Below are 27,130 nucleotides of genomic sequence, written 5' to 3' on the forward strand. Positions count from 1 at the left end.
GGAATCACCCGTGGGTGGCTCAGCAGGCAGGGCTGGGGGAGCAGAGCTGTTCTGGTCTATCTGACATCCCTGACCTATCCTGCTGGAACCTTGTGAGGCTCAGGCTCCTCTGCCAGGGGAAACAGGAAGAATTTCCATTCCTTCCAAGAAAGTGGCGTGGCAGTGATGCAGAGGCAGCAGCACGCACTGGGAGGATTTGATTGTTAGATTTTGACAGTCAACAGAAACTCTGTGTGCTCCCCATGGACACACGTGTGCACACACAGACTGACAAAGCACTGAAACCTCCAAAAAAGAATAAATTTTATATTGAATTACTTCAACTACTTCTCTTAATAATGTCTAGGCTTACAGATATTGACTTCCCCATGGGAGCACTGTGCCCAGCATTTATTAACACCATGCCACATTACCACATCCCTTCCTGCATGCCTGCCAGGTTTGTGATTCCACAAGTGTGCTATTGCAGACCTTGTGTGCTGCTTAAGTATTTCCTAGTTGCCCAAAGGCACTTGGATTTCAATAGTAAATGTAGCATCCATTCACCATTTTTCTCTTCTGCATCTTTTTTTTGAACTATGTGGCTGAAAAATTGCTGACAAACTCTAGCTTGGGACAAATTCTAGGACAAATGTTTTCTGATTTCCCACATGAGACAAAATATATTGCTAATTAATTCTAATAGTATCTTTTGATGTTGTAATCCAAACAGTCATTACTGATGCACATGCAAACAGATACTTGGGAGGTGCCTCCTCCCAAAGGCAATCCTTTTCTGTGGTGGCTATTTTTGATATACAGCTATTTTGATACTTCGTCTCAGGACTTGAAAATTCACATTTTTTAGTTCTGGTAGACATATGGAAATAACCATCAGATTGTTTTCTTCACTGTCTCTAACACACACATAAACACACACACGTGTACATGACTATTTCAGATGTTGTCCCCTATCTGAGGGCTTTCCCTTGAGTTCTGCTTTTACCTCCAGGAGCAGATGACAGCCTTGGCTCCCACTCCAGAGTGAAATAAAGAAAAACAGGTGATGCTTTTCCTGGTGAAAATGGAAGATATGAGTTATCCTGTGAAACCACTGGTCAAACCAGACTGAGAGGGCTTTTGGGACTGTGAGTGAAGTCCTGGGTACCCAAATAAACAGTGGAGCACAGGAGTGACTGATAATGCATCCCAAGGCAGCAGTGAAAGGGGGGACTGAGGTATGCCCTGGGCAGAGAGGGTGATAAAGGAGGCAACACACCCACACTGCTTCCCTGTTGTGATAAGAATTCAGTTCCATGAGCAATCTCTGATGCCCAAGGTAAAATTTAGAAAGGATGATTCCAAATCTTACATCATGGCAGTCCTTATTTTTTAAAACAGAACTCCTCAAATTTTATTTTTACTGAACCTCCAGCATTTTGAAAAAAACTTTCAAAAAATCTCAAGTTTAACAAATAAGTATTTTAGAAGCATGATAAAGAATGCTGAACATGTAGTCAGACAGCATTTCAAGTCAGAAAGCTGGACCAGGTACTTCCTTGCTTGTCTACAGTACAGTTTAAGCTCTTTAATGCCTTGGACTTTCCTCATCAGTGTAGATATATATATATATATATATACACACACATTGCATTATATATATATTGTTCTACTTATTCTTCTTATTGCCACACTTTCCTTCTTGACACCCTTTGCTTATGTTTGGAAATTTCTGCAAGTGTGAAGGGCTGCAGTTTGTGCAGTCTGGTCCCAGAATCCCTCCCCTGCAGCTCTGATATTTCACTGCCTGTGTCCAGCAGGTCTGTCTGGGCTCACAGCTCAGTGGGCAGAGCTGGATGTGCTCCTGCTGGATCTGGCAGTTCTAGGGGATAGCTGGATTCCTTCTGTGCCATCCTGACTGAAATCTGTTTGAATGGCCTCAGAAGTTGTTTTTCTCTCATCAACAATGTGGTGCTGTTGCTCATGCCTGCCTTGTGACTCATGTGGAGCTCCTGCCTCTGTACCAGAGACCTGTTCCCAAACCATCTGTACATTTTTGCAGTTATTTGTTCCCAAAGGCAGCACTTTGCACAAATAAATTCCATCTTGTGTTTATCAGAGAATGTCTCCAACTGGCCGAGCTGGTATTCAGTTCTGATTTTGGAACCCTGATTTAGTGATTTAATATTCAGTTCTGATCCAATACCCCACCATAATGCAGCTCTTCTCAGCTTGAGCTCCAATTGTAATATATAATATCAAAGATTTCTCTTCATTTTTTCAATTAATGTGGAAAATTTATGAGAAGATAGAGAGGAACTTCAGTGCTAAGTTCCTCAGGAGCCCAGTTTGATTTACCTTCCTATTTGTCAGTGATAATTTAATGCCATTGATAATTTAATAGCCTGATTTCAAACCAGTTTCACCCTTGTTCCAAAATGGGTGACTCCAGACAGTCCTGGAGGCTGAACTTTGCACTGTCTGATAGAACACACTGAAAAATAACACTCTTATGTTCAAGGTATGCATGACAACGATTTATTCCCTGTTCCCCATAATTTCTAGTAAAAGCTGTTAATGAGGCACTTCAGTTTACTTTGACGTGTTATTCTTGGCAAATTCTTGTTGACTTAAGTTATGTTTCTAAGTGCTTAGAAATAATAATTATATGAATTTTACACTGTATAATTTGGCAAGAAGTAGCAACAAGGAAAAGAAATTATGTTTGTGTCTTTTGGAGAATTTTTCAGTTTCCATAGCATTTATAACACTTTAATATCAATTCCAGCAGCATGTTTTAAAAAGATGATTTTTTGCAAGCCTGCAATGGACAAAGAAAATGCTCCCTTGTTACCTCAAGGACAAGCAAAAACCAATTTTCTTCTAAATAGATCCTTAGCTAAAGGTCAAAATATGAGTTGAAACTGGATTGTTTAAGATGTTTGTAGCTGATTTGAGAGGGGTCAGAAGTGACATTATTTTATGGAAATTCACTCACAACTGGTTGAAGTAGGGTAGCTGGGGGTAACCAAGAAAACTTGATATCTAATGTTTGCTAAGTGTGGAAAATCTATAAAGTTACAGGAAGTGGTATCTGGTGCAGGATTAAGTTTTAAGAGGAAAATCACCTTTTTTTTTCCTTTTTCCCAGCAGTTGATAATTCACAAAGGGGAACAGGCCTTTTGAGGCCGAGAGCAAATGCACTGAACAGTGACCAATGAATTAATTCTGACTAAATAAATGCTGTGTCCTCATACAAGAGCTCTTGGTACAGAAATTAGAATCACAATGTCTCAAAGGCATCCCTGGGATCTATCCCTACTCTCACCTTCTATTATGACATCTTCTGAAGAACTTGAAAGCAAAAAAATGGGGTATTGAAGTGGCTTGAAACAGCTATTAAAGATGAAAGGAATGAGAAGAATTGTGTTTTGAATTTAATTTTATATTCACCCTGTGGAAGGACTGGATATTTATTCAAAATATATTTTTTTTCATAGCTAGATAAATAGACTCATAGGAGAATTTAAGCTGAAAAGGAGCTCTGGATGTCATCAAGTCTAACCCTGTCTACCCACCAAGAAGAATAATGAGAAATTATCTGACTTACTAGAAAACACACACTATTTTACAGGCCTACATTTAACAAGCCTAGCTTTCAAAGATGAATTATTACAGGCAAGGGAAAAAAAATGCCATTTAATAGTAATTTAACAATCTAGGACAATTCCAGTCATTTCAAAACAATTTTTTTATGATTCAATTATCTTCTCATTTTCACTCCATAGAGCTTGCTCTTAGCAGAGACAGCTGTTAAATGACTTTTTAAAGAGTTATTACTGTTCTTAAAATCACTTCTTAATGTCTCCAGAAAAAGTTAAGGAGATGATTAAACACATGTGCCCAATGCAGAGCAGTTTTTAGAGACCCACTGAGATTATGCAAGTGAAAGATCAACAAGAAATGAGATGGTTGGTGAAACATTCTGGGAAAAGGGGGAGAAGGTTTTGCTTGGTTTCAAAGTTATAGCCAGACAGGATCCTAACAGAAAGAAACTATTTATTTTCACCCTTGGTTTGTGGCTGAATTGTTTACTTTGGAATATTGCACTGAGGAAAATACTAAAATCCTACACATTTAAAAAATAAAGGGATTTATTTGCTATAATCAAGCAGCTAAATTTGCCCAACTAAACTAGTCCAGTTTGGTTTAGCTCCTTTCCTTCTGCTAGAATAAAACAATTCCCCAATGTATTTAGAGAAAGATTATATCAGGCAATTAAATAAGACTGCAGCTCACTTGTTGTGGACCTGTTGGTGTGCAGGGTAAAAGAATTAAAAATGAAGTTGAAGAACTGTTGGGATTCACAGAAAGAGCTGAAGTATAGGATATAAACATGAAGAAAATAATCTCGAAAACAAAGTCATAACCAAATTTAACCTCTGTGACATCAGATTCCCCCTCAGTGACTCCATCAAACACAAACACCAGCACTGGAAATTCCCACCCTGCTGTGGCAGCAAATCTGCTCCCAGACCACCTCCTTCCCTCCTTTTCCAAGCAAATGCTCAACAGTAAAACCTCAATTCAAAACAAATTGAAGTAGCTAGAACAAGACCAGAGAGCCTGGCTCTTCACTAAAATTCTGCCCATCCAAGAATTCTTACCTTAAAACATCTTGATTTCATTGTAGCAATTCTTTCATCCTATGGGACAAATTAGGACATTTCACTAAAACCTGTCTGCTGCTCCCAGGGAGCAAGAGGAGAACTAAAAGTATTTAAAGGAACATCCTGCCTTCAGTTCAGGTTTAAGTATGTGCTAGAGCATCTAAATGGATGCAGTTTCAGTGTTTTATCAGGAAATAGGCACTGTATTCTCATGCTGTTTTACAGGATAAAAATTCATCACATTCTCCACTAAAAGCCATTTAGGCCAAAGAAACATTTTTAGTGGAAAAGAAAGCAATGGCTGATACCTGGTCCTTCCTTCAGTTTTGTTGTACATAGTTTGAAAACCTTGGGACACAAATCTAGATGTCTTACCTGGATGTTAATATCCAGGTTTAATCAATTTGATTTAATCAAATTCAAGTGCTCTCAGCCTAAATTTTTAGCTTCATGACCAGGATCTGAAAATCAAGATATGGGTTATGCCTCAGATTTGTTGCCTGCTCCTTTTATTACCTCAGAGCAAGTACTCAGGCTCTTGGTATCACAGTTCCCTCATGTAAAAGAGAATTTTCCTGGGGACACAACAGGAACTGAGCAGGCTTTTCAAACATCCAGACCTGCCTGCACAAAGCTTTGCAAAGTGGAATTCATGTACACTATGATAGACCCATTATATTCAGAGTTGCACAATTTACCTTCTCATTATACTGACATCACAGAAATCAAAGTCTGCTGGGACTTCCCATTATAGTAATATTAGAGACCAATATCCTTCCAATAAAATGTTTTGAACAGCAAACAAAGGCAACACATTTGAGAAAGGGGACAGCCACTGCCACCCTTTGCCATGCTTCAGTTTACCTGATAAGTTACAAGTTAAGAGGAAAGGAGACATTCTGACAAGAAATGAACATTTTCAAACCCTGTTCATTTTAATAGAAGTTGGGAAAATGAAGAACCTTTTTGAATGGGGCAAATATACCTTGATTTAAATGGAAATTGTGAGCAAACCACTAAGAAATCCTAGGAGTTGGAGAAAAGCTATTTTAAGCTATTACATATGGTTTGAGTTGCTAGGGAAACCTCTTTTGCAGTGTTCATTTAGCACAGATGCTCAGGAAAGCTCAGTCTCCATGTCAGACCATTTCAGAGCCTTGCAGAATGGGAGGAAACAGAGATGCACACACACACACACACACATGCAGGCAAAAATACCTCAGCAATTTTACCTTAGCCATGTTCCACATCCTTGGGGGCAGCTCCTTCTTCCCCTTTCTGCCACGACCAACAGAGCAAAAGGTCTGACTCCAGACTGAGAATATTTGCTCAAACATTTCCTTCAGTTTGGATCCATTGGGGTTCATGTTTCAGACATTCATCTTTGTAGAGCAGGAGCTCTGCCTTTGTCATGCACTCAGGGAAAAGGCAAAGGACAGGCTGGCTCTTTCTGGTCACCCTTTTGAGCAGGGAGATAAATACATTTTATATATCTATATCTGTACATCTATCTATCTATCTATCTATCTATCTATATAAATATTTTGAACAGACAATAAATATATATCTGAACAAAAACTGGGGTGCTCTGTCATGTGTATAGTGATCATTTAAAGGTGAAAATGCTGGCTCTAGGTCATGACTCTCATTTCTGTCTCACAAAAGGATTCTCTCCAGCTCATCATTCACTATTTGGCAAACTACCCCTAAAGGCAGAAACTCCCTCCCGTGCCCTTCCTTACAGCCATGTCTGTGTGCTGGTGCAGTGGCTGAGGATGCACTTTAGACCTTCCTGAGAGGCCTGACCCAGTAAATTCCCCAGCAGTGCAGCCAGTGCAGTCCCTGGTGCTGTCACAGGGGATTTAGGAGCAGAGCAAAACAACTTCCTGGGCAGTTCCAGCCTGGTGATCCTGCAGGAGCCAGGCTGCTCAACCAGAACACAGTGAGCTGCTGAGATCAGCGCAGAAAGGACAAGGCTGTAAGTCAGGATTAATTTTTTTTTTTTTTTGCCTTAATTTGTTTTATTCACCTAAAGGATCCCCGATTTTCTGCTAAAAAAGAGATGAAGAGTGGCTTGGTGGCACAAAATGCCAATGAAGTTGCATGGGAGGAAGCTCCCATAGGATGCCCCAAAGCAGGAGAACTCAAATGTGCCACTCCCTTCCTCTTTCACATGGAGCCCAATTACTCCTCAGCTGTTTAAAGTTTCCTTATACTTTTTCACTTCAAGTGAATCCAAACCTGACTTTAACACAGTTTAAAAAGTAACAAATTCAGGACTGGAAGGACAATATTTTATGACTAAATGCAATAAAATTGCTGTGTTATTATTTGTATAACCACATTACAATGTAAATTTGCCTCTCTCCAGCCTAGTGATTACTGCTGGCACTCCAGGAAAAAAATCTGTCATAATAATAATAATAATAATAAAAGCAATATTTTTCACAGTTCATATCAGTTACATACTTTTAGCCTTTCTTTGTTTTTCTTTTGATTTAATGTGCTACATTTATTTAGATTTCATGTTTTTATTCTGATTGAATTACAGTGAGTGAGGCTGACACAAACCCTGGCTTGTTGGAGCAAGTTATCACTATTATCTGTCCAGATAAATGCCAAGCCACTAATGGCATTGAGAGAACAGCTTTTATTAAGCCAGGTTGTCAGAAATACTGGTAAATACACCTGATAGTGTCAAATTAAAGCAGCCCTAATGTTCTAAAGGTTGTAAAGACAATTCTCTCTCTGTGTTACAAAGGTGCTGTGGGCTCATGAGTAGAGGTTTCCTCACTAAGGAATTCCTGTAAGGTGCTGCCTCAACCCCCTTCTTTTCTGAGCTAGCACAGGAGATTTTCAGTGGATATTATTTCTTACACTGGCAATGATAAATAATAATAAATTCTAAAATATTTCTCAGGTGTTAAAAAGTGCAAGTCAGTGACCAAAGGTAAGAACAGGAGCTAAAGCACAGCTGTCTACATAATTTATAACATTCAAAATTCCCTCCAGTAAGCATGGAAGGGCATTCACAATATGCTGGTTTGGTTGTACTGACTTGAAAAAAATGCCCTCAATTGAGCCAGAAATGAATACAGCATGGTAAGTTATTTGAATTCCTTTCCAGACCTAGGTTTGAGTTATATTTTCTGACACAGAAGCTCAGAAGATAACAACTGGCTGGAGAGTACTTTGGTATCAGCATATCTGTACCCAGGGAAACACAGAAATATTTGGCTTTAACACAGGGAAACTCTCTCAGGGTGTAATTGCACAATTAAGAGAAGGAGAGGATTGATCACAGATAAATTTATGTGGCTTACAAAACCTTCAAACAGAATAGAAAACTTCAGTCTACTTCTCATCTCTGATTTCTACCTGTGAGGCTGCCCAGACTTTTACACACATCCTCTTTCCCTCATTTCTAATAAATCTGTAATTATGACAGGGCACTCTGGCTAAATAGGTTAAAAATCACACTTTTTGTCCCCAGTGTTTAGCTTTGAATGAGGTATCCAGCAGATCAGCTGAATCAGGTCAGGAGATATTTTGGAACCAGCCTGGAGATTTTTACGTGACTGGGGGTGTCTCAGACAGCAAAATGAAATTTGAAGTGGTGCCTTCCTTTAGGGGATCGTGTTTCACTTGAAGGGGAAAGCGTGATAAGTCTTGTTATTTGTTAGTTAGGATCCAGCTAAATGCAGGAAAGGAAAAATGTAAAAAAAGAAATGGGCATGAGAAGCCCAAGAATAGTTTTCCTTTGCCTTTGATGAAAAACAAGAAAGAGGTGAGAAGCACGTACGAAGGTATGAGTGGTTTGAGGTTTAATAAATCAGGATATCCGCAGAAATCTCCCAGCAGGATCCATGCTTGATGAGCTGCAAGGCTCAGATTGGCAGGGGCAGGGATAATTGCTATTGAGACTGTTTCTCTGTGTCTTTCCAAAGCTCTGCTCACTGGAGGCACAACCACTTCACATTTCTTTTGTTCTTGTGCTTGGATCTCCCTTTGCTCCTCTCTGCTCCACTTTCCCCAGTAAGAGGCAAAAGGGACAGCATAAATCAGGGTCTTCCTCCCCTCACGCTCCCCCATCAGGAGCCTTTCTGAAAGGTGCTTAATGAAGGAACAAACATGGAGTTAATGAGTTTCATCTGCCAATATCTTGGCTTGGAGTGAAAACCAGTTCTTCTTGCCATTGGCCTGTATTTTGTTTTCTGTGTCCTCTAAAGAAAAATGCCACGGGCTCAGATCCAGCCTTAAGCCATTATTTTTCATTTTGTACATTCTGACAGCTCCAAATCATGCTATATCATGATTCTGGTCATGATGCTATATCCTGCCTTTGGTCACATCATCTTTTGTTCTTTAGAAAGATTATCACTTGCTCCCAGGAAGTTGAGCAGGAAATACTCAACCTCAAGGAGTTTCTCCTTCACTTTTAATTTCCTTCCAACACAATCACGTACTACAAATGTGAGTTTGGAATTCATGCATTGCAGTGACCACTTGGCATTATCAGAATAGAGGATAATTTTAAGATGATAATATATAAAATACTCCTATCCTTTTACCTGAAAGGTTTCACTCAGTTATTCTTTATTATATAATCTAAATGAATACAGGGTTAATTCTCCTGGAGGATAATGCTCTTGAATGGTGATTTAAACTGGCATTAATTGAAATTATTTGTCTGAGACACTCACTTCACCCCTGAATGTAGAAACATTTCTATTAAATAAAACACTCAGGCTGTGCAGGCAGTGTTCTCTCCAGGCTGATTGGATATTGCTTCAGCTCCAATTTCTATGCCACAGAAATAAGGGTTTTTAAGTATTTTAAAAGTGTTTATAGCAAAGTTTTATGTTCAGATTAGTTCTGTACCAGGATGAGAACCATTAGAAACTCCTTTCTATGTGGGATTATTCAATTTCTCAATTATCTGCAGAAAACAAACAATGAGCATAAAACCCTTCTGTACACATGAGGTCTTTCAACAGTGGAAAAGTAGATCAACAATCAAGAGAGTTTACACACTAATCTGCAGAGACTGGAAAAGAACTTTGCAATTCCTCTGTAAAAATAATAAATATACAATTTCCAGAGGGAAGCACCTTACTGAGGAGATGTTTGGATTGGCTCATCTTTGTACCTCAAAATCAGAGTGGCCACAGCTGAGAGAAGGCACAAAGGGCTCAGGGCTCTGCAGTTTGGATGCAGCTTCCATTTCCCACTGGAATTACCCCAAAGAATCCCTGATTTCTATTTCTGGCGGGGATTCAAAATATCCTCACCCAAATTCATCCTGCTCTGAATCACGATGACATCTGTCTGTACGTTGTCATGTCTGGGGGAAGAACAAAACTCAAATGAGCTAAAAGTGGTTGGCAGTAAATGAAATGCACATTTACACTTCTAATCCCAAATGGAAAAGTTATTTTAACTAACACTGACTGAGACAAGTGGCCAGTTTTTGCTGGCCTTGGCAGTAAAAATTGCTAAAACCAGGCAGTTTCAAGAGCTCCAAGCTCTAAAGGAATTGCCAGAGCTTTCAGTTTAGTTGGGAAGTCAGGAGTTTCTCCATTAACTGAAATAAATTATAAATTTTAATTAATTTTTTCTTCATGTGCTACATGATTTTCTATCATTATTACAACCTCATGTTAATGTTATGACCTGAGCAGTCATCAACAATTTCTCATACTCTTTTAGGACAAATCTTTTCACCCATACCCTAAAAACCACAATAAAGAATAAAAAATGAAGAAGATGACTGCAGCAGAAATTTCAAGGCAGAGGCTGGGACAGTTACTGATGTGCTAAAATTTTATCAGCATCAATTAATACATGAATACAACTTTATCACTATTTTATGCAATATTGTGCTTCTAAGCTTCCTTGTCATCAGGTTTTCTTCTTGGTTTTGGCCACAGACACACTGAATGAGGTTTAATAAAACACTGAATTTTAAAAACGGTATGGCAAATAAAAGGCATTTATGTGTTATCACATTCTAATTAAATAATGAGGAAATCTGGATTTATCCTTTATATACTGATTAATGAAGAGTGCTCTGCTGATTAGTGTGAAGAGTTCTCCATTATGACAGAAAATTAATTTAACATAATTCAGAAATTTAAAGAATTGTAGGCCTGGAATGAATCACAAAACTCATGCCATCAATTCTGATTACAGAAAAGATGAAATTGTACCTCCACACACCATTTCTGAGCCCCAGCTTTCTTAGGATCCAGAAAAATCTTGCTGTTACCTGTCATTTCCTCCCTTGTGTTTCATTCAGATAATTATTGGAACAGAGGTGTAAGCAGCTCTTTGAAAAGTAAAAAATTCCCCAAAGTTTAATGAGAAAAGGGCAAAGATGCCTTTCTGTATTTAAATTCTGTTCCCTCTCTGTATTTAAATTCTGTTCCCAGAAAACATTTTTTCTTGCTATGATAATAGCAAGAAAAAAAAAATACGTACAATATGCTATAATTACCCATAATAATAATTAAATATTATTAATAATTAGACCCTCTTTCTAGCATATGATTTTCTGTGATAAAATCATGGAGCAGCGTGAGGAGCAGGATTTGCCTGGAATTCTCTCAGCACCTTGTCCACCTTTGGAACTGAATCCCCGGCAGATTTCAAGCGTGGCTAAACAAGTTATTCCTATCTCTTGTATTCATTTCACTCAGAACCTGCCATCCCAGCTCAGTTTTGAAAATGTCATGTGAAATAGTGTCAGAAGTCATCCAGAAGGCGAGATGACTTCTGACAATTCATGTTTTTCTCCCAGTAAGCTTTGGTACCTTGGAAAAAAAAGAATAAAATGCAATTTTCTGACATGATTCATTGTGACCAGCCACGCTGGCTGGAATTTATGTCCTCCTTGTCATCCAGACACTTAATGCTTTTTGATTATTTCTCCAAGTTTTCAATGTATATTTTCTGTTTCAAAATTCCATGTTTCTTTGAAAATGGACCATATTTTGAGTATCCTTCACAAATCCTTACAGGAAAACTCTGGAATGATTTCACTCAGTTTTCTACCTGAAATGAAATTCATACAACTCAGTGAGTTCAGAATAATTTAAATACAGATTTATCTCTCCGGGCTAATCCACATTTTAAGCCATTATTAAGAATGCTAATTACAGCTCCTCATCCCAGTGAACACCAGCACAAAGATAACATGAAACAATTTGGGTTCCTGATTCAAACCATTGATATTTTCCCTCCCTTTTGGAAACTTTTATTCCTGAATACTCAGCTTTTGTTTGCCCAAACCTGTGCCCATTTTATAGAAATAAATCTTTATCTGTGCTATACCCTCAGCATCCTCTGCCAGAATTCCACATCAGACTCCAGGGGCTTTTCCTGACTCCTTCCTTGAGGATATTTTGATCTCTGACTTTCATCATTACCCAGTTCTACACTCTGAAGGTCAATATTTGAGTCTGACAGTCATACACTAAGGAAAATATATAAATATTTATCTTTGAATTTAATTTTTCCCCCTCCATTATATATCTACCATTTCAAATCAGCTGCTGAAGACAAACCAGAAATTATATTATTAATTTTAATTGAGAACTTGTTTTTGCTTCCAGTATTTTTCAGTCTCTGAAGACCTTTGCCTTTGAAATAATTAATTATATTAGTGGCATTTATAGTGTAGTTAAATGTGACTCCAATAAACTTCTGAAAAAAATACCCATGACTAAATGAAATAATTAGACTTTCACTCCCTTGGAAATGATTCTCTAACCACAAATAAATCCATGCTATGGGGAATTATTTATTTCACACAACAGTACTATCTATTTACAATTGGGATGGCTGAGTATTATTTGAGGATTTTTCTGCAAACATCAGGGCTAAGTGCAATGTACTGAGATACAACAATTAGAGTGCAGCTATTGAATCTGAAAAAAATATTTTTTTCAAAAAATAATTTTCTGAAAAACGTTAAAGGACGCTTAAGAGGTAAATAACGAAACATTCCAGAGTATGAATTTGGCACCCAGTAGCTGATACAAAACTAATGAGCATATAATCCAATTTTGCAGCTTTGTCATTGCCTATGAAGCATTGAAAGAAAACAAATAAGAAAGTGGAGTCATTAAACACACTGAGACAAATTCATTTTTGTAAGTCAAAGATGACAAAGGAAACATATTAGAGGTGAACTTGGTTTTCTCATTTTGCTTTAAAACTAAACTAAGCTAAGCTAAAATGGATTTGAAGTTGTAATAAAGACAGAAACGTTTTGCAAAGGGGATGGAAAACTGCTGTGTCTCAATTCAATATTACATTATAATTTGGTTTTTAATTATTTCCCTTGGCTTCTATGAGCTGTATAATGAGGTATGATCTTTGAAAATGAATGATCTAACATCTCTATTTTCTGATACTACCAATTCAACCCGACTTACCCTTTTTTATTTCTCTGTTTTCTGAACTAGATGTTAAATTGTGGATGTAATCCAATATTCTGCTAAATTTGATATGCTAATTTTGTGAAGAGACCTTATCTCTCCTAATCATTTATGAATTTGCATTAACAATATCAAAGACAACCAGGAAATTTAGTCAACAGCTGTCATTATTTCCCAGTTGGGCTTGGAAATTTAAAAAACAGGTGCTATGCACTCTAAAAAAATATGATATTAAACTGAGAAAATGTTTTTCTAAACAATCTTTAGATAAAGTAGTGTTAAATATTGCAGCATTTTCAAGCTATATGATATAAATTTATACCAACAAATGCATTATTATTTACTAAAAAAAGATGAATAGAAAAATAAAGATTTTTCTAAGAAGTGTCAGGAAGGTGTTTCAATCTACATCAAAATCCATATTTAATGGCTGTAAGGAATGATGTTTTGAAAAAACAATATGGGTTGTCTATAATCGGGAAAGCTAACAGAATTCTGGAGCGGGAGGAATATATTTATTTATATTGTACATTTCTGTGAAAGGCAGAGAAATTAATTTGTCTCCATTATTTGCATTGAGATTCTAAAAGCCATGTACAGGTTCCATGAGCTTTTCATTTGGAAATTTCTCTAGAATTACATGGTGCTCATTAAATTGTCCTCAGATTCATTACTATTGACTCAAGTAATTCAATGGACAAAGTAAGAAGAAATCAGAAATAACACCTAAAGATGTAATATCCAATATTTCATGCCAAGAGGTATTTTAGCTGTCAGTATCACAGGGAAATAGGGGTTTTTTTGAGGATTCTGTTTGTGAGTGCTCAGGAGGTTGCATTTGCCATGTCAATGCTGTGCCATCCACTCAAAAGTGATGGAAGCAGCCAAATACTACACACCCTACTACCAGGGGGAAGCACCCCTTACTACACACAGCTGTAATAAAGTACAGCTGTTTACAGCTTAATAAAGTACAGTTTATGTGCAGGTTTATGAATAAAAACTTCTGATAGTGGAGCCCTGGAAAATGTTAAAAATAGTCTTTGAAAATATTAGGCCTTGTATTTTCTCAGATCACTGCACCTGCGTAAGCAGTATGATAAATGATATAATTGTTAGATGTGATGATTGTTTAGTAGTTAAATGTAATTATTATATAACCATAAGAAGAATCGTGAGAAACTATGTTGGAAATTTAAAGGGGGCTATGTTTAGCTGAAATCTGTGTATACAATAGAACAATATAAGTTTGATAATTATCATGAAAGTTATATAACGATGGAGTATAAAACACGTTCACCTTGAATGTATGGTCGGAATCAGATTTGGGTGGAAATCACCCCGATTCCCAGAGCTCTTCAATAAAAAGCACCGCATATAATTGCTTCTGTGATTATGTGTTTTTGAACGCTAACACTTCCAGATAGCAAAGAGAAAAAGTGGGAAGAAGCCATGGTAAGACCAGGATTGTGGGACTTTTAAAAATTTCTGTGCTGCCTTTTGAATAAAAATCAACGTCGTCAGCATTTATAATGGATTCCTAACTCTGTGTTCATCCCCGCCTCTGTCCCTGGCAGGCTGTCCAGCACCAGCAGCTCTCTGGGGATGGGCACCAATGGCTCTGATGAGTATTTCCAGTCCTCGAACCACGCGGAGCAAACCTTCCGCAAGATGGAGAGTTACCTGCAGCAGCAGCAGCTCTGCGACGTGCTCCTCATCGCTGGCGACCAACGGATCCCAGCCCACAGGTACAGCTCCCCGGCTCCTGTCTGCCTCACGCTCCCAAAAAAGCTGCCTCAGTTTATGAATGGCCTGGTTGGTTGTGAATGGAGAGTTACTCTAATTAGGACCCCAGCTAATCATGCGGTCAACTTTTCATGTCTGTTATTTTGAACACAATAAAATTCAAATGCAAACTGCTGGCACTGTCCACCCTCTCCTCTTGCTGCTGTCAAATCACAGCAAGATCAGCGAAGAAAATCTGCCCAGATAAGCACTCTGGGAGAAAATTAGATTACTAATTACTCTTTTAACTTCACTGCTGCAAGATTTGACTCCTATGCTAATTGTTTCTGTTGTACACACAGTTCATAACATAATAAAGCTGGATTTTCTGCCTGGTACTGAGATGATGAGGTAATTTACTGTCTTTGCTGTTCTGCTGATGCCTTGTGAAGGCTGCCCTAGAACAGAGGCTAGGATGGAGTTAAAGAATAAAGCAGGGATTTATTTAAAGGCCTCAATGGATCCACCTTGGGCAGTACAAGAGCCCAGCCAGGGCTGCACCCAAGATGAACCAAAATGGTCACAAAATGCACGATGGGTCACGAGGTCTGACACTTTTATAAGTTTTGCATATTGGAGTTAATTGTCCAATTATAGTTTTAGGTTATGAAGTCCCATCCTGCTTGTTTTTCTCTCTCCAGCCCACGGTGTTTGTGCTCTGGGGGCTGAGGTTTGGATCACTTGTCCTTGGTCCCCAGCTGGAGCAGGAATTGTTTTGTCTCCCTGCTCTGTGCACAGAGCTCACCATCCCATAATATGAAGCTCAGACCCACACACTAAAGCAGCACAGAATGTGAAAAATATAAAATCTAAAACCTTGAGGCACCTCTGCTAACCCTGCCTCCCCTGCAGGCTGGTTCTCAGTGCAGTCTCTGATTACTTTGCTGCCATGTTCACCAACGATGTGAGGGAAGCAAAGCAGGAGGAGATCAAGATGGAGGGAGTGGACCCTGAGGCGCTGAAGGCTCTGGTGCGCTACGCATACACAGGTAACCTGCCCCAGAGCTGCTCCCAGAAATTTATACATGGTTCTGGTCATTAATGCATGAATTTTCATACTAAAGTTCTGTTTATAGAAATTTATACACATTTTTGTTCATTAATATATGAATTTTCGTACTCAAGTTCTGTTTATAGAAACTTATATATACTTTTGTTGATTAATATATTAATTTTCATACTAAAGTTCTGTTTATAGATATTTATACATATTTTTGTTCACTAATATATGAATTTTCATACTAAAGTTCTGCTTATAGACATTAATTTATATTTTTGTTCATTAACATATGAATTTCATACTAAAGCTCTGCTTATAGAAATTTAGACGTATTTTTTGTTCATTAATATATGAATTTTCATACTCTAGGTTGGAAGGGAGTTTAAAAAACACCCATCTCCAACCATGACTCCCTCCACAAGACCAAGTTACTCAGAGCCCTGTTTTGGGAAAGGTTTTTTTCCTAATCACAATTTTCTTTTGGTTTTTTTGTTTTTTTTTTTTTCACCAGCCTGATTGGATCTAAAGCTGTTAAAGTTCCAATAAAAATGTCCCAATCATTGTATTCAAAATCCACCAAATCATGTAAGTTAAAATATCTGTTTAAAGAATCCTTCAGCAAGAAAGGAAAATAGATTTGTGAACCACAGGACATCTCAGAGAAAAGCCAAAGAGCAACAAGATTTTAAATAACAAAAATACAAAGGAAATGACTTAAAACTTTCTTTTCTTTTTTTTCTTTTTTTTTTTTTTCCTTCCCTAAATGAAAATTGCCCAGGTATCCTCGAGTTGAAAGAAGACACCATAGAGAGTCTGCTGGCTGCTGCATGCCTTCTGCAGCTCTCCCAGGTCATTGAGGTGTGCTGCAATTTCCTCATGAAGCAGCTCCACCCCTCCAACTGCCTGGGGATTCGCTCCTTTGGGGACGCCCAGGGCTGCTCCGAGCTCCTCAAGGTGGCCCACACGTACACCATGGTAAGGTGAACAGCCAACAGCTCTGCAGTCCCCATTGCTTACAGAAACACTCACTGCTGTTGTTCCCCACTTCAGGGTTTGGCCCTGTGGAAATGCAGCCTCAGTTGAGTTAAATTTGCAGGACGAGGGGTACCTGCTCCTGCCAAAAAATGTAATAGGGCCTTAACGTGGCTCATGTCTAGGGGCAAACAGCCATCGTGCCTTTGATTCCACACAAAGAAAATTCTAAAGCTGATTTTAAGGTGAGACACTCATAAAAAGAGTCAAAATAAAGAATGTATTGGGAAGATTTGGAATGCTGAAAAAGAAGCACGTCCCTGACTGGAGCACAATCCTCTGGCTCAAAGCAAGAAATGAATATTCAGAGCATGGGAAACAGAGAAGTGAGACAACTTGCTATGAAACCAAATTGAGGGATAAATATTCAGGGCAACAAGATGTGCTATCACAGCTTAAAACACACAAAAAGAATGGCAACTGCTAGAGCTAAATAGATATAAAAAGAACTACTTGTTAGGAGACCCATGGCAGCTTTCTGCTCGAAATATTAGGGGAGGATGTCAGAACCAGTTTAGAGGCTTCAAAATACTGAGAGCTCTCCAGCAGGGCATTGTGCCTGTCCACCTGCTGAAGGAGGCCTGAGCAGATGAGGGCACTGCCTGTGCTCCTCCCTGTCACAGCAATGAACTCTCTGTTTAGCAGCAATTATACCCCCTCTACGTTTCAAAGTTTGAAATGGGGCATTTCAGATAGAGGTTTGCTCAGCCTGTATAAAACAGTGCTGTCCTTGCTGCTCCAAACCTTTTTGTACTCATCCAAATTCAGGAAATCCCCCTCTACTGTTGCTTCATTCCTCCCACCAGTGCGAGAACGTGGGGTTAAAATTATGGCTCAGATTTCTGCAAAACTGAAATAAAATCATAGGGTTGGATTTATGATTTTATGACAGTAAGAGATGTTGAGACAATAAACAGCAAAGAGATTATGACAATGATTTTTGTTTATAGTTTTTAAACCATTTGAATCCTCTGGTCTTTCCCAGGAGTTAACCCTTTATTATTTTTTGAAACCATGTGTCAAAAATTTGAGAGTTGAGTCATTAAGAACTTCCTAAAATGAAGGATCATGATGACTCTGTGACACTCAGCTGCACTGGGCATAAGTTTTATATTATTTTCCTTGAAAACAACTTCTAGAATCACCTTCTGTTATGGCATGGAACAGACTGAAAATGCTGCCATGAAACAGGGCCTGGACCACAAACCCACCCACCACATTTGCTACTGACAGCTTAGAAAGAGAGGAGGAAAACCACACCTCTGAAATAAAAATCTGTCTCAAACCCTTGCAGTGATATCACAAAAAGCCTTTGGAGAACAGGAGATGATAACAATGCATAAACACATAAACATTGTGGAGGGGGCTAAGTAAAACACTCAGGTTTGTTTCGTGTTGGCGAAAATGTGGAGCTCAGGGGAAAGGCTGGAAAGTTGTCCTGTAAATACAGAGCCCATTCCATTTCCAGATGTGCTGTAAACACCAGAACCATTCAATAAAACAGACACAATGGGAACCTTCCCCTGCAATATTTTGGCCACAGAGGCAGAGTATTAACAATTTCCTGCCTGGTATCTTTTCGTGCAGATAGAGCTCGTTCTGATAAACAACTGGGGCTATATTTGTAACTAGAAGTGGACTGGCCTTCCTGTCCCTGTTTCTGAATGTCACAAATATTAAAGCAGGATATGCATAACAGACCAAAGTTGACATCTCCTTTAATCAGTGATACTTCTGTATTTGCATCCTGGCTACACTTGAAAAGAGTTACAGAAAATGAAGAAACTGCTGAAAACAAACAATAAAATATCAGTTACTAAATTTCTTCAACTGCCCTATTTCAATCTGGTTCCTACAGAAGATATATTAATTCTAGGTACAGAAATAGAAATTATATTTCAAATGCACTCATGAATTCCTACATGCATCTCTTTGCAAGTAACATAACCCCCTCTGTCTCTTCACTAAATTTCTTTTTTCCTTTGGAATTTGATAGGGAATGAGATAATATATATATTTATATCCTATATATTGATATCAACTATGATATTGTTGTAACTCAATTGTACGATATTTTTTAAATGAAAATTAATTCTATTAAAGGCTTTAGATATTTAACACATGTGGTCACTTCTGGAGTTGGGGAGTTTGATCAGAGCAGTAGCTAAAATGCTGAAAACACTTTACTGGGGCTTGTCCAGCTTTGTATTGCCCAAGAGAAAAGTGAGCTGGATTTCCTTTGCTGGATTTTCTTGCCCTAAGAGCACGGTCACAGAGCCAACAGCTGGCACAGCTTGCTGTAAAAGGATTGGAAGGTTTTGGTTTATTTGGCTCAAAACCTTTGAATCTGCAACAGAAGGGACACATTTTATTTGAGTGCCCACTTGGCGCTTCTAAAATGCACATTTTATCTTCAAATAGTATTTCTATCAAGCCACAGAGTTAAGATCACTCTGATGAACAAAAGTGCCAATGGCAAATCCCTAAGCCAGGACAAAGACATCTGCAGCATGGTGGTGTGAAAATGAGCATTATTCCTCAGTTCTGCAAGAGTAGGGCAGCAAAAAGCAACCATAATCTCCCTTAAAAAATCTACCAAAAAATCCCTACCAAAATCTCCCTGAAATGATAGAAGGACATTCAGTGATCTTTAAAATATCCACAGCATTTTCCTGAATGAAACATTCACAAAGCCTACATCATCGAAGAAAAAGCTATTTCTACCTGTGAAAATCACCAGTGCATTGAAATCTTCTTTTGTTTTTAGGAGCACTTCATAGAAGTAATAAAAAACCAGGAATTTCTTTTGCTCCCAGCTAATGAAATTGCCAAGCTCTTGTCTAGCGACGACATCAACGTGCCGGACGAGGAGGCAATTTTCCAGGCCCTGATGATGTGGGTGAGGCATGACCTGCAAACCCGCCAGCAGGACCTGGGCATGCTCCTCTCCTACATCAGACTGCCCCTGCTGCCACCCCAGGTAGGAGCACGAAGGGTTAACAGTGCCTGTCCTGAGCATCCTGCAGGCAGAGAGGAGAGCTTTGTGCCAAGGCTCTGGTTGGGACTGCAGATTATTCGTATTTTTTCGCCTTTTTTAATTTTTTTTTAATGATCTAGTATTTATCTTTGTTGTTTTTGAACACAGATGAAAATAAACCCCCCAGTGCCAGTGAGACTACCAGGCTCAGGATTACCTCTAAAAAATGCCAGTCTATTCCAAAAGCCAAGTGTTCCAATGCTGGGTTGGAATAGCTCCCCTCTAACAGCGCAGCAATTTAGATAACATGCAAAGATATTTCTTTAGATTTATCAAACTGCAGGACAGATAAGCCACAATGCTTCTTTCTTTATTGCCATAAAAAGCAGACAAATATAAAAGGGCCGGAATGAGTGCTGACAATTCTGAGCACTGACATCACTTGTCCCTTAATTCTGGAAGGGACTATTCATCCATCAAGCTCCAGAGCTGGACATTGTGTTTACAGAAAGGTGACACTGCTGTATCATAGAGGAATCTTTATATTTCCTCAAAACTGCATATAGAATATTGAGAGAGTCAGGACACTCTATGACTCTGCATGACTGATGCTGCAAATATTCTACCTTCAATAGCATATAAAAGTACCATAAACACTTTATTTTAAATATATTTAGTATCTTCTAATACTCATCATCTAATACTAGATTTATTTACTCACAAAAGGAGTTTTGTATAGAGAGTGCAGTACCACAAATTTCTGATTTGAACCTTTTTTAAGAGTTAAAAGAAAGAGGTAGGAAAAAATTAATCAAAGCCATCACACTCACTGACTTTTCCCTTCCACCTCTATACAGTTTTGCTTGCATGAAAGCAGAGTTCCCAGCAAAGCACAAGTGAGTGCTGAGCTCAAAATGAGTATTTGTAGCTACAAATACTTCAATTATTCAAGTACATGCAATTTTAATGATTTAGCTGCATATCAAGATGTTTTTTCCCCCTCGTTTCCTAGCTCCTGGCTGATCTAGAAAACAGCCCAATGTTTGCAGACGACCTTGAGTGTCAGAAACTCCTCATGGAGGCCATGAAGTACCACCTGCTGCCAGAGAGACGCTCCATGATGCAGAGCCCTCGCACCAAGCCCAGAAAATCCACAGTGGGTGCCCTTTATGCTGTGGGAGGCATGGATGCCACCAAAGGTAAGCCCACAAGTTCATTTGATTGGATTAATTCATTGTATTACGGACACCCGGGGAATATATGACATTTAGTGAAATATTTCCCATAGGAAAGTGTCAATTTAGGGGTAAAAAAGTAAAAAAACAAATCACAGAACAGAATCCTATGTGTCAGAAGTGCTTTCTTCTTGCAAGAATCATATTTGTAAACAATACACTTAGGTGCAGACTAAAGAAGTTTGAGTCATATGGTGATTTTTAAGATTAAACTTTGCATGAATTTTTGCAAAAGATAGTTGAATTTAGAAATCTGAAGGAAAAATAAATATTTAAAATGTTTCAAGATTTGTTTAATATTGAACCTTGTAGTCTGTATTCTGACAAAGTAAGAAAGCTTAAATTTCAGAGAAGAAGAAAAATAAAACCAAAAAGCATCACTGAACTAGAGAGAACTCCTACCTAATGCTTATAAATCCTTATTAGAACATTCCAGGTGGAAAGATTTGTATTTTTCATGAACACAGCTTTTCTTCAGGACTTCAAACACAGGGGTTTGGTTTGTTTTCCAGATTTGTAGTTGAAAGTTAATTATTATAAATATATTCCAGTTCCTATTATTTGATTTTCACAACTGCAATCAGGTTACAGCTTTAAACATTGCACTATTCTATTTAGGAAGCAGAATATTAAATCATTTTCTGCAGGAACCTCAACTTCAAACCCACAGCTTGGAGCCAGAGAACTCTAATTAGTTTAAAGTCTAGCGACTCGCAGCACAGAATTACTTTTAGCTGTGTGAGTTCACTTTTAATAGAATCACAAAGAAGATAATCCATTTCATGGTTTACAAAAAGCTGCTGACGACTGATTTTTCCCCACATGAGAGACCTTGCAGAGCTACCTGCCTATCTCTGTGCAATCAAATCAGGTGCAGAATACACATTCATCCCCTGCACAACATGAAAACACTCATTCCTAGCACAATTTAGCAAATTGGAGTTAATCTGGTGCAATTAAGCAGATTCATTAGCGATACTGAGTATTTATGAATTATATCAGACAACCAGGTAATCTTTAAAGTATCTTCCCTTGAAATAAGAACACAATTTTCCAAACATTTTTTCCTAGTAAAGGTTATGCAAAGAAAGGGTTATTTCAGTCAACATCTGCACTTCCTCTTGGTGCCTCTCTTACTTCTTACCTTGGAGTGAAGCCAATTGTTTGAACTTTTGCCTTTTGATGGGTAAGAAGAGCAGCACTTCTGCTCCTCCTGCTGTCCTCCACAGCTCTGACTCAGATTTGGAGCCTGGGCTGGATTGGGAGACAAAGGAACAGCAGAAAGACACCAGGATGCTCTGGAGGAACAGCTCTGAGAAGGGAATATCCCACCCCTGGCAATAACGCACTGCCTGTGATGGAGACAGGCACCAGGCAACGCCAGCTTTGCCTTTGTGCTTATCTCAGGTGGGATACCAAGACAAATCTCGAATTCCAATGATCAAAAGAAGATCAAAGAGGTGCTTTTGGGCTGGAATTTTGAAAAATGGGAATGTGCCTAAACCACGTTAGGTTATGTGGCTTTCAAATCTTTGAGCCTCTGTAAAAATTGCAGCCCACAGGGTATGGCTGAACACACTCAAGCCTGACTGCATTTTCCCTGTGTTTTAGTTAGTGTGAGAGATTTCCTTTGAAGTGGAGAACTTTAGGGCACTCACACATTAGCATAGAATAAATGAGAAAGAATCAAAGCAAAGAGCAGCAAACAGAATAACAAGACGGAAAGAACAGGCAAAGAAACCCAGCTGCTCTGAATAAAGGGGAGAAAGCAGAATTTCTGTCTTTTATTGCAGATGGAGCTGGTTTCTTTCCCAACCTATGCATGTGGAAAAACATATAGATAAGAGAAAAGACAGCTTGAGATAAACTCTTATTTCACTGAATTTCTGGAGTACATCAGGTGATCTCTTACAGATCTCTGAACCAAATCCTACCTTTCTTCTCTGCTTTATTGCATGGTTGCTTTCTTGTTGTAAAAGTAATTTCTTAGCCACAAACTGCCTGTTGTTATCTCCCAAACACCACTTGTCTGGTCTCAAATCCCGGTCAAGGAACAAGAAATCAGCTCTGTTTTCCTCATCTGGTTGCTTTTGACTGAGCTGAATTTGAGCTCCAGGGTGCAGTGGCAATTCTGCCTCGGATCTCACTGAGCTGTGGCCTCGCTGTGCTCAGCAGCTCTCAGAGGAGCAATTGTGGCTCCTGAGTGCTGATGGGAGCCAGGGTGTGGAGACGTGTCAGGCTGAGTGGCAGAGAGCTGCTGCCTTAGGAAAGGTTTCAGTAAAATGTTAGTGCAGGTCCAGTGACCTGAAAGAAATGGAAAATGTGTCTGATGTGTTAGAGCAGCCAAGCAGATGCTGCACAGGTGAGCCTCAGGGAAGATACCTGTGGGAACCAAGTGTGCACTCACACACAGCCCTGCCTCCTGCCTGACTCCATCCTAAGAGGGAAAATACCCACAGGATTCCTGAGGATGCTTGTCCAGTTCCTCAGACAGATGGGTGGAGGCTGGTTTTAAAATCACTAATGCTTCAGGCACAAACATGGTTAAAGAGTAGATTGTTGTGAGGCACTGTATTCATAAGGAATAAAAAGAAGCCCCAAAACAAACCCACAAACCCCCTACTCTCATGGTATTTCAGCAACAGATTTAACTCGCCTCCAAAATGTGCAGTGCTACAAAAATTGCCATATTGTAAATGCTTGGGCACCCCCGATGAAGGGAGGAATGTTGAGGAGGACTCCAGGTTCTCAGAAGGCTAATTTATTACTTTATTATACTATATTATATTAAAGAATACTATACTATACTATAGAATACAGAAAAGATACATACTGAGTGTTAAAGGGATAATAATCAAAACTCGTGACTCTGGAGAGAGTCCCAACACAGCTTGGCCCTGATTGGCCAATGAGTCGAAACAACTCACAGCAGAATCCAATGGAACAATCACCTGTGGGTAAAGAATCTCCAAACACATTCCACACCAGCACAACACAGGAGAAGCAAATGAGATAAGAATTGTTTTCCTTTTCTATGCGGCCTCTCTCGCTGCCTTTCAGCTCCCAGGAGAAAAATCCTGGGTGAAGGAATTTTTTCGGAGAATGTGAAGGCCACACTGCCACAATTTAATTCTCCATTTCTTGCCACCAGTTTATTCTCATAGACTTGCCAACCACGCATGCAATTAATGCAGCTTTCTCACTGTGCTCACACGAGAACTGAAGTTCACAGCAAAACCTCATGCACAAAATTTCAATATTTTATAATTTGCTCACGTTTTGAGCTGGCTGCTGGTGTCTGGGCACTGCTCCCTCCATGGCTGTCTCTGTTTGTCACAGGCACCACCACAATTGAGAAGTACGACCTCAGGACCAACAGCTGGATCCAGATCGGGACCATGAACGGGCGGCGGCTGCAGTTTGGGGTGGCAGTGATTGACAACAAGCTCTACATTGTGGGGGGCAGGGATGGGCTCAAAACCTCCAACATCGTCGAGTGCTTCAACCCCGTCACCAAGGCCTGGACCGTGATGCCCCCCATGTCCACACACAGGCACGGCCTGGGTAAGAGGGGCTCTGCCCCTGCACGCCTCCCAGCACACACTCAGGGGTTTGATCCTCTCCAGCACCGCTGAGAAAACTTCTAACAGCGTGCAGAGACACGCAGCAATATTTGTAGAGGACGTTTTTCAAAGAGAGATTTGCCCATTGCCTTGATTTTATGAGTTTATTAGTATCCACCTAACTAGCACTGGTCTTCCAGAGTTAATTTTGCTGGTAGGAAATTCCAAAGTATAAACCATATAACTATATATATTATTTTAGCTATTTAAATGATAGGAAAAATAATTAACTTTTCACATGATTTAATGGTCAAGGGATACGTTTGCAATACAATAACAGCCCGATTTTATTATTTTTTTAAAAAATAAGTTATGAAATAAGCCCAGAGATATCAACCACCTCTGTAACTCAGATCAGGAAATTACCCACACTGAAGAAATCAGTGTATGGAAATAAGTACAACTTCACCAGTTCTAATTTTGTAATTAAAAGAAGTTTTACAAAGCTCTGCTGTGGCTTAGTATCCATGGGTTTTTTTACTGCGAAATAATCCTTAATATTATTCACACTGAAGGAATAATATGAATATGAAATCTAGAATTTATTTCCAGAACTATAAAAAATAAGGCTGAGTAGACTGTAACAGAGGAAATATGATGATTTCTGAAAAATTTATATATCCCAGGCTGGTGAAAAAGCTGGCTTCTCTTAAGTTACAGAAACAGGTATTGCTTGAAATCATCAGTAAGTTCAAATGTCATGGAATATTTCTATTTTTATGGATAATAGAGGAAGATTGATCCAGAATTATTTGGCAAAACAATGTGGCCTATGTCACCTTCACCACCGCTTGACAGAGAAAGGGTCGTGTAGGGTTCCTACCAGCTAGAGCACCAAATTTATGAAACCAAATACTAGTAGGTGGCAAAGGGGAGGAAGACCAAACAGATGAAATAATTTGCATTGAAATATTTATAATTCCTGACTGCAGGGGCATAATTCTCCCCAACAAGTAGGTCACAGCCATAAATTGGAGTGCCCAAAGTTTGGCTTCAGTCTGTGCCTGGTTTGCAAAGCTGCCTCACACTTACAGTCCCCATTACCTTCAGGGAGATTCTGTGCAGTTGGTGCTTTTGAAGAAATCAGGCCATGTATATTTAGGCCTGAAAGACAGATTTAGAAAACTTTTAAGCAGCTGGATTGCAACATTTTGCCTCACCTAACAAAGGGAGCAAAGAGCAGCAGCAGCTCGCAAAGGGAAGGCACCAAAGCCCTTCTCTGGAGAAGCACAATGGCCCAGGCTTTGTCCACACAGAGCTTTGCAGGGACAGCCAAGCTGGCTCTCCTGTGCCTCAAGGACAGCTGATAGGAGCCAGCTCTCATCCAAGAGGCATTAAAATGTTGTGGTGCTCTAGCTGGTAAGGACAGCCAGCTCCCCACCCACCCAGGCTTCGTGCTGGCAGCACTACAGAGCTTCCGCTGGCTCGGAATTAGGAGACGTTGTTGGTTTGGGCATGTTTTTCATTGCCTGACTTGAGTTTTGCCTTTTTGTAGGAGAACAACATCGTTCCCCAGTTAGGGGCTCAAATTTGTTTCAGAGCAAGGTCACCAGAAGTGAAAGAGATAAAAGTCCAAGAAGAGAACATCAGAACTAAAGCAGCTTTCCTCTAATCTTTTGGCAAAAGATAATGGTTATTCAGAAGAGCACTGTATGTGAAGTGCTTGTTTATCTCTATTTATTCTTCCAAATGAAAAGGCAGCTTTCAGATCATTTAATACCAGCCGAAATTGCTTATCTGCAGGCAGGGAATTAACGCGCGGAATGAATTCGCCGCTGGTCACTGAAACCAGGAGATAATTTGTCCCTAATTCTATTCTCTGTCCCTAATTCTATCTCTGAAGGAGTAGCAATGCTTGAAGGACCAATGTATGCAGTTGGAGGCCACGATGGCTGGAGTTACCTGAACACGGTGGAGCGCTGGGACCCGCAGGCGCGGCAGTGGAATTACGTGGCCAGCATGTCCACCCCAAGGAGCACCGTCGGGGTGGCAGCCCTCAACAGCAAGTATGGAAAAGGGAAACCTCTCTCTGGGCTTCCATTTGCTTCCTTCCCTGCAAATGCACCTCCTCGAATTTTATTTTCAGGCTTATGGTTATTAATGACCTCGAGGAAACAAAGAGAAAAATGTAATGCGTAGAAATAAGAAAGGAAAGCCTTTCCTCTGCTGTGTGGTAAATTGATTTCAGGCTTGCAGTCAGGTTTTAAAACATTTCAGCCCTTTTAAATGATAGCAATGTGGAAATGTTATTACATGCACATCAAAATTTTACCTAGAATGTAACATATGGGGACATAAAATCAGCTACTTTAAAAAAATATTCCAAGTTTTTGTTTACACTTTAAAATCATTGTGTCTAAATAGACTTAATGTGTACGGAAACAAAAT

The 27,130-nt window shown here is 39.2% G+C and overlaps 1 protein-coding gene across 2 annotated transcripts in view; it reads left to right on the forward strand.

Moving 5' to 3' along the window:
- KLHL4 (kelch like family member 4) overlaps positions 1–27,130 on the forward strand; it is a 38,438-nt gene that overhangs the window by 4,547 nt on the left and 6,761 nt on the right. For both annotated transcript variants that reach the window (XM_054641356.2, XM_077185833.1), the window contains exons 3-9: positions 14,668–14,838; positions 15,728–15,864; positions 16,654–16,850; positions 19,675–19,887; positions 20,897–21,083; positions 24,459–24,683; positions 26,586–26,748. In XM_054641356.2, the coding sequence (XP_054497331.2) occupies positions 14,668–14,838; positions 15,728–15,864; positions 16,654–16,850; positions 19,675–19,887; positions 20,897–21,083; positions 24,459–24,683; positions 26,586–26,748 (1,293 nt within the window). The remainder of the gene's footprint in view (positions 1–14,667; positions 14,839–15,727; positions 15,865–16,653; positions 16,851–19,674; positions 19,888–20,896; positions 21,084–24,458; positions 24,684–26,585; positions 26,749–27,130) is intronic.

Source organism: Agelaius phoeniceus, chromosome 14, assembly GCF_051311805.1.
Source record: "Agelaius phoeniceus isolate bAgePho1 chromosome 14, bAgePho1.hap1, whole genome shotgun sequence".
Lineage (NCBI taxonomy): Eukaryota > Metazoa > Chordata > Aves > Passeriformes > Icteridae > Agelaius > Agelaius phoeniceus.